Source organism: Dendrobium catenatum, unplaced genomic scaffold (genome assembly GCF_001605985.2).
Source record: "Dendrobium catenatum unplaced genomic scaffold, ASM160598v2 fragScaff_scaffold_1446, whole genome shotgun sequence".
In the NCBI taxonomy this organism is placed as follows: Eukaryota; Viridiplantae; Streptophyta; class Magnoliopsida; order Asparagales; family Orchidaceae; genus Dendrobium; species Dendrobium catenatum.
The window spans coordinates 1491008-1504952 of NW_021319908.1; the positions used below are offsets into that span (position 1 = coordinate 1491008).

General features: G+C 36.5%; 1 protein-coding gene across 1 annotated transcript in view; it reads right to left on the reverse strand.

Moving 5' to 3' along the window:
• The window catches only part of LOC110106894 (eukaryotic translation initiation factor), a 23584-nt gene extending 17829 nt beyond the window's left edge, over positions 1–5755 (reverse strand). Inside the window, exons 1-4 of the mRNA XM_020836974.2 lie at positions 5392–5755; positions 4542–4613; positions 3276–3371; positions 2925–3143 (exon numbers count right to left, since the gene is read on the reverse strand). Coding sequence (XP_020692633.1) covers positions 2925–3143; positions 3276–3371; positions 4542–4613; positions 5392–5565 — 561 coding nt within the window. The 5' untranslated portion in view covers positions 5566–5755. The remainder of the gene's footprint in view (positions 1–2924; positions 3144–3275; positions 3372–4541; positions 4614–5391) is intronic.
• Positions 5756–13945: the final 8190 nt, after the last annotated feature.

The following is a 13945-nucleotide window of genomic DNA, read 5'->3' on the forward strand; positions in this document are numbered from 1 at the left end:
CTGTGCTTTGTCTCTTGGATTTTCCGTGGTTGGCTGCTGGTTTCCCTATGCTGGGAGAAATCCCGTGCCTTTGCCCCCTTGGTTCCGTGAATGGATGTTCGGTTTTGGGTTCCCTACTTGGTTCCGTGAGCCTCCTTCTCTGATTTGTTGTGCTGTTTGGGAACTTGTGTTTTGTGGCTGTTGGCTTTTCATTTCCCTCATTTAATTAAGTATTTGAAGGGTTTTAGTGGATGCTTGTATTCCCTCTTTTGGTCTATAAATAGGAGATGTTTTTGGATGATTAGTAGTGGTGAAAATGTTATTTTTGGAGTAAGAAAACTTGAGGGTTTTTTGGAAAAGCTTGCGAGCTTTGCAACTTCTTCTTCTACTTCTTTGGAAGGCTTGCGAGCTTCTCCACCCTTCGTCTTGGCTTCTAACCTCTTTCGTCTCTTCGCAAGTTTCATTCCACTTGTATCCTTCTTCTCAAAGCAAAGCTTCTTTAGGTGTTTGTCTTTATTGTGTCGTTTGTAAGAGTAAAAAGTTTGTAAGTCATCTTTTATTATAAAATGTGTCTTTTTGGGTATTTTTGAGTATTTTATGTCTTTTATATTTTCTAGGAAGAGTTTTCTTTTGTGATCAAAAATTTGGGGCCCTCTCCCAAATTTTTGATTACATCAATTTGGTATCAGAGAAAGTTAGGAAGTCCTAGGTTTATGAGTCGGTTTGTCACGTAATTCTTGGTGAGTCATAACAAGTTTTATGTGTCTTGATGTCATAAGTTGTTTTGTTTGTGAGTTCTAGTGAGTCTTGGTAGGTCATAGTAGTTATTGTGTGAGTCTTGTGAGCCTTGTTTTGTTGAGTCTTTAAAAAAAAATGGATAAAGACAAAAAGATGGATTCAATCAAGGAAGAAAGCAAGCAAGAAGATCCTGAAGTCCCCCTTCCGATAGACAGATAGGTTCCGACTGAAGGAGATTCCACATATCCACTACAAGACAGATTATACAAACTTCAATATCACATGTTCTTATGTGATGAGAAATTAGAGAAAAAGAAGAAGTATCTTCAAAGACAGTTCAAGAAAGAGCAAGAAGAAATTTGGAAAAAATTTGAAGCAAAAATTCAAGAACTGGATGCACCGTCTTCGCCTCCTCAGAAGAAAGCTAAAAGCGACTCATCGGGAGATGAGTTTTTCAAATAGGGGAGTGATGTAGGCAGGGGGGCGAATCAAATCCTAAAATTTGATTTTTGACTTCTCTAGCTCATTAATGTCAAGTGGGAGGTTAGCTCATTATGAGCTATTTTTAGTTCATTTATTGAACTAAAAATTAGCTCATTATTACTTTGGACTTGTCTTTTCTCCTCCCCCCCCTTTTTTCTTTTCATTTCCTTGCGCTTGATGTTTTCCCGTGCAATGCCCCTTGGATTTCCGAGTATGGATGTTAGTTTCCTGTGCTTTGTCTCTTGGATTTCCATGGTTGGCTGCTGGTTTCCCTATGCTGGGAGAAATCCCATGCCTTTGCCCCCTTGGTTCCGTGAATGGTTGTTCGATTTTGGGTTCCCTGCTTGGTTCCATGCTGGGCTGCTTGGTTCCGTGAGTTCCCTGCTTGGTTCCGTGAGTCTCCTCTGATTTGCTGTGCTGTTTGGGAACTTGTGTTTTGTGGCTGTTGGCTTTTCATTTCCCTCATTTAATTAAGTATTTGAAGAGTTTTAGTGGTTGTTTGTATTCCCTCTTTTGGTCTATAAATAGGAGATGTTTTTGGATGATTAGTAGTGGTGAAAATGTTATTTTTGGAGTAAGAAAACCTGAGGGTTTTTTGGAAAAGCTTGCGAGCTTTGTCCACTTCTTCTTCTTCTACTTCTTTGGAAGGCTTGCGAGCTTCTCCACCCTTCATCTTGGCTTCTAACCTCTTTCATCTCTCCGCAAATTTCATTCCACATGTATCCTTCTTCTCAAAGCAAAGCTTCTTTAGGTGTTTGTCTTTATTGTGTCGTTTGTAATAGTCAAAAATTTGTAAGTCATCTTTTATTATAAAATGTCTTTTTGGGTATTTTTGGGTATTTGATGTCTTTTATATTTAATAGGAAGAGTTTTCTTTTGTGATCAAACATTTGGGGCCCTCTCCCAATTTTTTTATTACATCAATTATTATAATGACCAAGTAATATTTTAATAATGACCCAAATTTTTGACATTCATGTTTTAATTACATTAGCTAATATTGTATCCTCATTTTAATATTTGTATAATGTTTTAATTACATGCATATTGTATATTACAATTTTAAAGAAAGTAATATATCATCAAGTAATGTAATTTTCATAAAAGGTAATTTTGATATATAATATATAGGCAATATTACAAATATCAAAACATTCATATTAAATACTATGAATGTCAATATAAAATAGCAATTTAAATTGGGAAATAGTATTATATTAAATAGTTCAATAGCTTGCAATCACCAGTGAGAAATGACTACCTAAAGAAGCTAATAATTGGATGTCTACTTGATCTTCAGAGTACATTCAAGAGATGTAGAAGTAGAGTTACACACATACACCAAGAACTAATTCACATACTATACTACAACAATAACATAAAGCCTTTATCCCACTAGTGGAGTCGGCTACATGAATCCTTTTTCTCTATTCACATGTTATACTACGTTTCCAAATTAAGAAGATTCAGGAACCCATTATGTGTAAAATCATAAAAAATTATCAACAAGATATGCCAACATATGGCATTAAATAATTCTAACAATAACAGAAAAACATCAAAAGAAATTAGATATAGATGATAGAAATATATCAGTTGAGGAATGCCATGATAAGAATAAATCAGTAAGATCAATTTAATCTTTGACTGTGAACTTAAAATGAAAATTAAAGCAAACCTGGATAACAATTTACTATAATATCCTGCGAAAAACAAACTCTTACCCCTTTGGATGATTGAATGTTGGAAGAAAACTGAGAGCTCAATTGATCCTGCCGAAGTTGGCTTGAATCCTGTTGCCTTGCATTAGATGCAATTGACTCTTTATGGTCACGAATAGTATCCCAGGACCTCTCCCCTCCACTTGAGGGAACTTGTCCAGAACGGCCACGCCAATCCCGATTATCGGGTTCATAATAGCGATTCTGAAATTGGCTTTGCAACTGCTTTTTAAGATAATAAATCTTAAAACTAGAGATAATAATAAATTAAATATACTACGATTTTAAAGAAATTTGCTCATTTAACGGGAATTCAGTCATGCATACACTTAAAAAAGTTCCATAAGAACTCACATTGGCATCACTACCACCCCAAGATTGGTCTTCACCATGAAGTTCAGCATCGATCTCTTTTTTGACTTTTAAAATATCCTCAGGAACTTCAATAACCTTAAAGATAATGCATAAAGGAAGGTTTAGCAGAGCATAATAAATGGTAGGAGTCCTTCTGAATGGAACTCTAGTTATATGAATAATGATTCATCATTCCTGGTTCATAATTACTATGATTTGATAAGAATCTTTACTTTAATTCAATTTTTATCATAATTAGTTTAACAATTTTACGGTAATTTTAAATAGGCCAAGAAAGGATCTCTAAAGGAAACGTTGCAAGGCATCTATTAAAGTACATGTTCGTTGTATTGAAGAATTTAAAAAAAAAAAATTCAACATAAATTTTTTGTACTATGCTGCACCAAAGATCACAATGTGCTCACAAATTGTAAATAAATAGAAAGGATTTGAAAAACATCCACCCAAGTTAGAATGACTGTTGCTGAAATAAATCAAGCAAAAAATAGAAAAAATACAGGCATGATAAATATAGCACATTTCAATAAAGCACACATGCATGACATTTAAAAGAAATCTAACATTCTACTAACTCTTATTCAAACTATGAATCATAAAACATACAAAATTCACTTCCAGTTATTATGAACATATTGAACAGCAAAGTGATCAAGCGGATACCAAAATAGTTACAAGCTAAAAATGATCTAACCAAGCATTTTAAAGGGTCCACTGAAGCTAGTTCCAACAGAATCCAATGAACAACAACAGAAAATAGCTTGGATCAATAAGCAATGAGCTCAGGTTAACAACTAAAACTATATATGGATATTGCACAATAATCAGCAATAATTCTCATTAGCATAGTAGTCGACACCACGTAAAACAATGAAATCAACTTAATATGTTTGCAGTTTGCATTAGATTTGTCAGGCCAAAACATTTTCCTTTCACTATCTTGACCTAACCATTTTCTCCTCTTTCTCTAAGCCAACAGCATTTCCTATTAAAGCCCCCTTCAACTTTTGACGCACCTAATTAAATCTTCTTAAGCCTTCATAATAATCTGGAGATCATTTGTTAAAATAGCATCTACAATATGGTTTTTTATTTTGATTAAATCAAAAGTTGTTTTAAAAAAATAAATGAAGATTAGCTTTTTTTTTTACCTAAATCCAGAACTTTCTGATGTTCCATTTCTGTCTAAAACAACGGATCAAAACTCAGTATGCTCATACTTTTAGGCATTGAATTATGTAAATGTACCTCACGAAGTTGCAACAACTGGTCTCGAGTGTACAGAATGTGTTCACGTCCCTCAAACCTTGAATCTCCACCCTACAAAAAGAATATATAAACTAAAAGACAAAAAATTTTACAAACAAATAAATCACAAAGGCGGCACAAGAAATGGAGATGAAAAACAACATCAGCTGCGCAATTCACATCGACTAAAAATCAAACTATCACAAGCCTAGTCCAACTATCTCGGGCTAAATTCTGCATAAACACCAGAAGACAGTATGATGTAGTTTCCGTTGTTCTACCAGAAAACCAATTTATCTCTTCCACTATGACATGTAAAATAACCACTGCCACAAAATTTGCAAGAACCTTAGAAGGAACAATAAATCCTTGATCAGCTGTCAAGTACCCAATCTTGAACCAAGGATAAAGGATAAAAAAGTGCAGACCTAAAAACTAAGTGTAGATCACGAAGGCAAACCTTTAAGCAAAAATTCATGCTTTCAAAAAGTGGCTGTGAATGCTCAGCCAATGGCACCAGAAAGGAGTTATCCTACTGTTTGTATCATGTTAAATGAGAAGACCACAACAAGAAAGTTCCGAGAACTAGTTCATAGCACATGAAAATCAAAATTAAACAAAAAGGACAATAAATTCAAGCAAATGGTCTGAGATTGACGCTCCGAAAGTGCCATCATGATCGCAATTTTCAATAAAATCTACCTGATTCAAGAAGAAATCAATCAGATCGCTCATCAAGAAACAATCTTGGGCATGCACCAAATTCGTATCACCAACAAGTATAGAAGATAACAAAATACGAGAAAATCGATAGTAGTTAGGCTGAGAGCCGCACTAGATTTGAGATAACCTTGGATGCGCCGCCATGAGGACGAAAGACAGATGCGTCGGATATCGAGCTTAGGGCTGCAACACTGCCAGAACCGGAGTAAATTGTTGAATCAAAACGGGGGGCAAGGAGCCTGCTGCCTCGATTGCCGCCACCACCAGGCCTCAGGCTCAGCACCGTCTGATCCGCCTGCATAACTCGCCGGAATCCTCTCTGTAACGCTGCGATCTCACGGTCACGCGAATAAATTCGCCGAACAATAACGAGAAACAAAGATAGGAAAACCCTTCGCGAATCCCGCTCTCTCGGGAAGGAAAGGGAAGGCCAAGAGGAGAAGAAAAGAGGTGGAAGGCAAGAGAGCGTCAATGGGGGCCGAAATTCCAATTTATGATCCAATTTATGAATTCGCTTGTGGCTTTTCCGTAGTTTGTGGTGTTTTTGTGGATGAAAAAAGAGGGCCTTCAAGCCACGGTAGCGTGCACCGCAGAGCAGAAATACCCTAACTCGAGCTCAGGCGTTGATGATTTTGTGATATGACGACTCTACCCCTAAAATATCATCGAAATATCGGATTACGCCCACGGCGAGCGATCGTGCGTCCGCCATGACGCTCTTGACACGTGCGGTTCATGGTGTAGCAGGTCACCCGTCGACGTTGGTAGAGGCCTTATGGGGAGAGAACGGACACGTGTCGGAAATTATGATTTTGCATGTAGAACTTGAATTTAATTTAAGGAGCCTAATTTTATATTGATTTGATTGGGATTAATATTAGTTGAGTTGAAGTTCACATAAATTTAATAGAATCATATAAAATGTAATTAGACTGTCAAAAAAAATTCCTAATTAATATTTATCATCAAAATTTAGATCAAATTGATTTTTCTTAATATAATTGAGGCACAAAGTTATTTGTACACAAAGACATATGGAGGTATAACCTCCCGCTTAAGTACGCATTTAGTTAAGTACGCAAAATTTTAACAAAAACTAGGGTTCAAAATCTATAACTTAAACATGTCATGAATTATCATTTGATGTATGTTTTACAATTTATTACATCTGACATTGAGGGTTACTGTCAGAATATTCCTCTGAAACAATTCAAATGATTTTGCATCATTGGGACGCATTCAATCATTTTTCATTTGGTTTCTTCGACATCTTCAAAAAGATAGGCAAGATGTCGTACAAACATACTCTGAATCAGCTATTGATGTGCGGAAGGGAGTGAAATCCTTCCACGGGAGCTGGACGTGCGGACGGCCGGACGAGAGCTAGTTGTGCAGACGGTGGATGGGTTTGTGGACAGAGCTGGGCATGCAGATGGTGGTTGGGCTTGCGGACGGAGCTGGGCGTGCAAACAGGAGTATGTTGTTGAACAGTCAAACGCTAATTGGGCATGCAAAAGACCGAATGAGAGTTTGGTTTGCGAATAGCGGACAGGAGCTAGGCGTGCTGACGTGGATGGGGCATGGCTTGCAAACGAGAGTGAAATCCTTGAATAAACCTAAGTACGCACGTACCGGTTAGGCATGCACAAAATTTTCGAATTCAACATGTGTACTTAATTGGGAGTCTACTGTTGACATCTCATGCCCATTACTTGAGAATATGTAGAACTAAGCTAGCAACCTCCATTCTCACTAGTATTTTGCTTACTCAAATGCATTTTCTTGCAAAAGTTCAAAACATTTCTAAAATACTTCATCTCCTAAATTCCATTGAAGAGGCTAGGAAGTTTGATTAACCTATAATTTGGGACTCCCAATATGCTCAAAATCTCATCATAAAAAATGTTATATCATTTAATCACTGATCAAAGACGTGCAATGGAAGTAATATTTGATGATCATCAATTGTTGCATTTAATTTCTAAATTCTCACACTTAATTAGGTTTGTACACTAGATGTTTAACTATGAAACCTCGACAATAATTGCTCGAATTAACTCATTACACTGGTTAGGTTTAATAACTAAATTAAGACTGCTTTATAACTCCCCAACCCTAGTTACTTGATCTCCCATTCTGCATGGACTCATTGACTAGATGTCTAATGTCTTAGTGGATAGTATTTTCCATGTTTCCACCCAACATAACCAATCTCTTGTATCCCAACATTTGCATGAATATTTCAGCCTTGCACCCATATAGTACATAACCAACATATCCATTATCATCATTCTTTGGCTCCCAATAAGAATCACATCTTCTAAGAGAAATATTATCTTCTAATGGAAGCTTCAATGGTGATGCACATCAACTACCATGCTAATGGGTTACAAAACTCACTAGTTAGTAACTAATTGAAACTTGTTTGCATTTCTTAAATAAATGAGATATGATCTGATTTTTCTTCTTCTTTAATAAATGATTTTTTCACCAACACCTTTCTCATCATCACCCAAATCTCACCTCTTAATGTTGCATATTTTCGGATGGCTATCAAGGTTATTGAATATCTTTCCAAACTATTATTAGTGTCATCCTGTGACATCATTTGATCATATTACACCATAATGCCCATTAACATTCTCTAAATTGGCACATTGATCTTTCAATCATTTCCACTTAGGTCTTCAAAGGAAAATTAAGTTTATGTTTCTTAGGCACCCTATTGACCATTCCCCACTTACATTTATGGCTTCTTATTGGTATCTCAATATTTAAACTAACAAAATATTTCTTGTTTGGCCTCCTAAAGTGTTCCTACTAACATATAGTTCCATGTTAAATAACAAATAATGCATTGACTTTCAACCAACATGAGTTGACCAACTTATATTATTATGTGTTTATTGGTCATACATATTTTGCGCCTATGCTTGGACGTCAATCTAAAATCGCACATAGTTGGCTTTTATTCTCACTCAATAAGCTTTAATTAGGCTTAATTAATATGGGTCAAGCAGAACACTGCACATCAGAGCACACAGTAATTGGTTTATTATTATGAGCCAATTAATACTTTTGCACATATTATAGGATGTCACCACAATATTTTAGGATAATCTACCCTAGTTCTTTCTAGGTCCATGTGCCATTGAATGTCACACCTATTAGAGACATGTAAAGTAATCATTTTGATCTCCCTATTTCATCATTATCATGCATTAACACTTTGATTATATCTTGAGTTGATTCCATTTTGATTGTTTAGCCATGCCTCTTTTTCTAAGGATTCATTTTGACTTAGCCTTGCTATTTTGGTTGGGTTTCTACCATTATAGTTATGCTCTTTTGATTATCTTATATTTCATAGAAGTGACATGTTCTAAACTAGTTACACTCTAAATCTAATTATGCTCTTTTGACTAGGTATATTTTGATCTTGCTATACTCTTTTAGCTAAATCTCTTTCTAATGTATTCATGCTCTTTTAGCTTAGCCTAATCAAGCTCATTTCCAAAAAAATTTCTTAATTTGGTCATGGACTTTTGGCTAAGTTTTTCCCTAGCTTAATCATGCCCTTCTTAATAAGCTTTCCCTTGAGATAATATTGCTCATTTGAATCATTTTATTATTCGACCAGATGCTTTGGTTTTACACCTATAACTAAATCGTTCCCTTTCATCTGAGTAGATTATCTCTACTTACGCATTCCTATCCTTGCACTCTGAATACTTGGAACTCTATCTAAATGTTTAGAATTCCTTATCTTTTAGGTGTTTGAACCATATTTATACATTGAAATCCTTTAAGTTTAATTGTTAAAAGACTTATCTATCTTTCCTCTTATACTATTACATTTGCGTAAACATTAAGTCAATACAAATTGGGTAGGAAGTTGTCCTTTGTTTTAGGAATGGAATGTGGCTATGATTGGTTGAATATAATTATTGTGACACTTCAATTTATGATGAGAATCATTATATCATAACCAAATCTCATATGAATGTCATGCATATAAATAACCTAGATATTTTCTCTTAATAAAATTTTAAAATTTAATATACTACTTTTATGCCATATTTATGGTCAATATTTTTAAAAATTATTAAATTTTATCGTTTAAAATTTGTTAATTGGGTTTAAACCTCTTTCAACCCCAATAAAACATATTCTAAAAAAATTATTTTTTAATTTTATAATATTGAGTTTACATGCATCATATTAATTAGATCCTTTAAATGAGTTAGTTTTGTATTCATTACAATCATTTGAGTTCAGCTTGACCACACCTTGACTTTTATGCACACTTTAGTGATGTTATATAACCCAACCTTAATTGATTAGTCTAAGGATAGGGTTCAGTTAGATTATTTTGATACAAACTTCTTTTGGTGCTCATCTTTTCTTGTATAATTAGTTAGGGTTATTTGGTATGCATTGAATGTGACTACTTTCTGCACTATGATTGTTATTTTTTTTACATTAACTAACATATGGAAATATGATATTTCTTTTAATAGGGGCATTGTGTCAATATTTAAATAAGCTAAATGAAGGCATTCTTGCTAAAATAAAAATATCATATATGTTTATTTTCTGTTATTATAAATTATTTGGATTTGTCCAGACGCAATGTGCATGTGATGACTCATCTATATTTCATTATATATAATTAGAATGAAATATAGACAAGCCATCACATGCACATTGCCTCTAGACAAACCAAACAATTTATGCAATAAAATACAAGAAAGGTTCTTGATGAATGCATATTCATTATCTTGGAATACATTTAAGCCCATATGGACCATGAGCACTCTATATGATCTAGGTGATGAGGATTAAGTGTATAAGGATCATAATACTTGTCACCATGACTCAAACTAACATAACCCTCATGGCACAGTGGGTCATATTAGGTTGAAAGATTAACATGTAAAATCAAAGATATATTTGAAGTAATATTTTTATCGTCCATTATTTATTATAACATGGAGCTACTAATACATCCTCAGATATAATAGTAAAGTAGAATCATCAACATCATTTTATTTCATATCATAAGACTATGCATTTAATAGTGTTCATATAAAGTAAACATGGTATATATCTCTTTATCCACTAAAATCCAGTATCACTATGAATGCAAAAAATTAACTATAGTCTAGTAAAAGGTATACCTATAACCTCTACTATAATCAACATGAACCATCTTTCCTTCCCTAAAATCAACTCATGTAGATAAAGTAGGGATGAGCATCAATAGCTCAGTAGATTAAATGAAGTTTATAATAATATCCAATGCATGAAAGAAAAGGTAATATGTATGCAATGTATTAACAAATCATAAACAATAAAGCATATTATACATAAAGTGAGTTCACCAACAATAATTACAAATATTGTTACTAATTGTGACACCTTAACCTATTATAGGTTGTTCGATCAGTCCATAGTCAGTAAAAAAATTAATGTGAAAGGAATGCATCATAAATCACAATATAAATATCGCATTTACATAATTATTGTATCTTAGTATGATAATACAAATAAAAATCATTCCATAAAACATCATATCAATCCCCTCAAGCCCTAATTACATCCCAAGTACTTCACATACATGTTATGAAGCCCTTATAACTCCTTATGTATGTACACTTTCATTCAAAAATTCATTTAGACCCTTATGCCTCCCTATAAATAGTATAATTCATTTATTCAAGCCTTTATTTCTCCTTGTTAGTAATATTTTACATAGACCCTTTTGCATTCCTAAATGTACACATGCCATCCATATTCAACCTATCAATCATACTAAAATTTTATTAACAAATATTTTACAACATACATATACTAAATAATAAATATTTTCATTAAATTTGAATAATTTATGTCATATCACATGAGTGTATAATAGAAATGGTAAAGATTACATAGTTAACATTTTTACTCATATTATATGTGATACATCATACAAAAATTATCTTGATAGGGCACTAATCTCAAAGCAAAATCAAGTTGGAAACTTCTGAAATAAAAATCAGGAGCATCTGAACTCCGTTTTCAACAAACTTACAGTAAAACTGAGCGTCTCGGAAATACAAACCCAACGACACCAAATTCGACCCAATCTGAGCCCAAATGGGTCCAAATCAAGGACCCGAAGCGCTGTTGGAAGGTTCAAACCACAATTTGGATTACCAAACTGATTCCAAACATAACAATATTATAGTCAAATCGAGCGGCTCAACGAGTCAAATCCAACGAGCCCAAGATCACTGAATTTCGACATCACTACGACATTCAAACGTCAATCGAACGGTTCATGATCAAGGGATTCAAGATCGGCCATCCATCCAACCACTCCCAATTAACCCTTGATCCTCCACCAATTTACGGGCCATGCCATTTCCAAAATCTATAAATAGAACCCTTGATCCATAGCCTAAGAAAAAGAGAGAGAGATCAGAGATCTCTCTTGCTTCCTAGCCTCCTCTACCACCACTAAAGTCTCGTCGGACCATCGCCGAAGTCTCGCCGGACCATCACTGACAGTTGGCCCTCACATTCACCGAACCACCGCCTAACGCCGTTGCTCCGCGGAACCACCGCTTGACGCCCTGTGCTCCATTGGACCACCGCCTAACGCCGTTGCTCCGCCGAACCACCACCTGACGCCGTGTGCTCCACCGGACCACCTTCTAACGTCGTTGCTCCTCCAGACCACCATCTGAGACCGTCACCTTTGCCGGACGCCCTACGTTCCACCAGACCTTCACCTAAAGCACTCATCTTTGCCAGGCCATTGTCGAAGACTCTCATCTTTACCAGATCATCATCTAAGGCCCGGAGTTCTGCCTTATCATCATCTAAGGCCCAAAGTCCTGCCAGACCATTACTCGATACCCTGACTTCTATTGTACAATTGCTGCTTGTAATCTGATCGTCCTTAGAGACGAGTCAGCCCATTGTAACTAACTCAAGTTCTAGTGAAATATTTTCAACTGGGCTAGGCCCCATAGTTTTTCCCCTTTTAAGGGTTTTTCACGTAAAAAATCTTGTGTTCTCTATGTGTGAGTTGGATATCCGTATAACGCTAAGACGAACGATTAAAATTCTATCGCCGCGTATATTCTAATCCACAACAGTTTGGCGTCGTCTGTGGGAAACATCTAATCCCACTATCTTAAAACATCACCGCAATGGTCAACAGGCGTAGTAATCGCATCCTTGGAGCCTCCCACTCCAACTCACATCAATCTCGGGATGAGTCCCTAAATCAAGGACACCATGCAACTGTCTCTTTTCACCCCGGCGGTCGAAATCCTACCGGAGAAAGAACTTCAAGACCATCGCTGGAAGATCGTATCAGAAAGATGGAGGACTCGCAGAATGAGATTCTTCAACTCTTACGAGAGACTCGAGGACCGGCACTAGCACCTCAAGAAGATATATTTCTTCCTCAAAACCCATCAGAATTTGAAGATGTTCTTTATGTCGAAGTTTCCCTTCCACCGCCAAGAATGCGCCCTCCAACACATCCAGAAAATGAGCTTGCTGACACAGCAAACTCTACACATCCTTCGCGGACAGGCCGCCAGCATCACATTCCTCAGGATGCCCCCGAAGACTTAGCTTGGCGGCACATCGCCGAACTCCCCCGTAATGCCCTACGGCATAAATTACAAAGACTAGTCCGAGAGGAGTTCCCCATTGGAAATATAAGACAATCTCTTCATCAGAGAGATTTTCAGGAGTCATCACCCCTGACTGAAGCCATCCTTCAACACCCTATTTCAGCAAGGTTCAAACTGCCGAACATTGATTCATACGACGGGACATCTGACCCGTAGAAACATATCGATCACTATAGGACCATAATACATATCCAACAAGCATCTGATGCGCTTTTATGCCAAGTCTTCCCAGCTACCCTCAAAGGGCAAGCTCGAACATGGTTCTATTCACGCCCCACCGGATCTATCCCAATGTTTGTCAAATTAGCCAAAATGTTTGTCGAACATTTTGCTGCCAATCGGAGGATGGTCAAAGACTCTTCCCACCCCTCAGAAATTCGCCAGAATGAAAATGAGTCCCTCAAAGAATACTTTCAAAGATTTTTTACGGAGGCCCGGCAAATTCCAGGGGTAGATCCTGAGTTACTTAGAGGCGTATTTCTCGGAGGACTTCGTCCTGGTCCCTTTTACTCAGCACTCATGCGAGATACGGTCCATTCATATACGAACTTAATCCATCGTGTAGAGGCCCAAATCTCTGCCGACGAAGCTATTAATGCTCACAGGAAGCAGTTTGAACAAACAACTGGGAAACAAAAAAGTATACCAAGAATGGAGAATCCATCCTCACAGCGGAAGAAGTAAGGGAACTATAATCTTCCCCCTCGGCCCTCACGGCCACGACGAGAGCCTCACCAAGAGAAGGAGTACACACCGCTTAATGTATCCTGAGCAAATGTGTTGATGGCCATCCGAGACCAGGAGAGCATAAAGTGGCCACATCCTTTGAAACCCAATGTTGGAAACCAGGAGCAATATTGCCACTTCTACTGGAGCCGTGGACATACTACCGAAGCATGCAGACAGCTCAAGGAAGAAATCGAAAGACTGATCCGACAAGAATATCTCTGAATATTCATCAAGAATCCACCAGTACGAGATGAT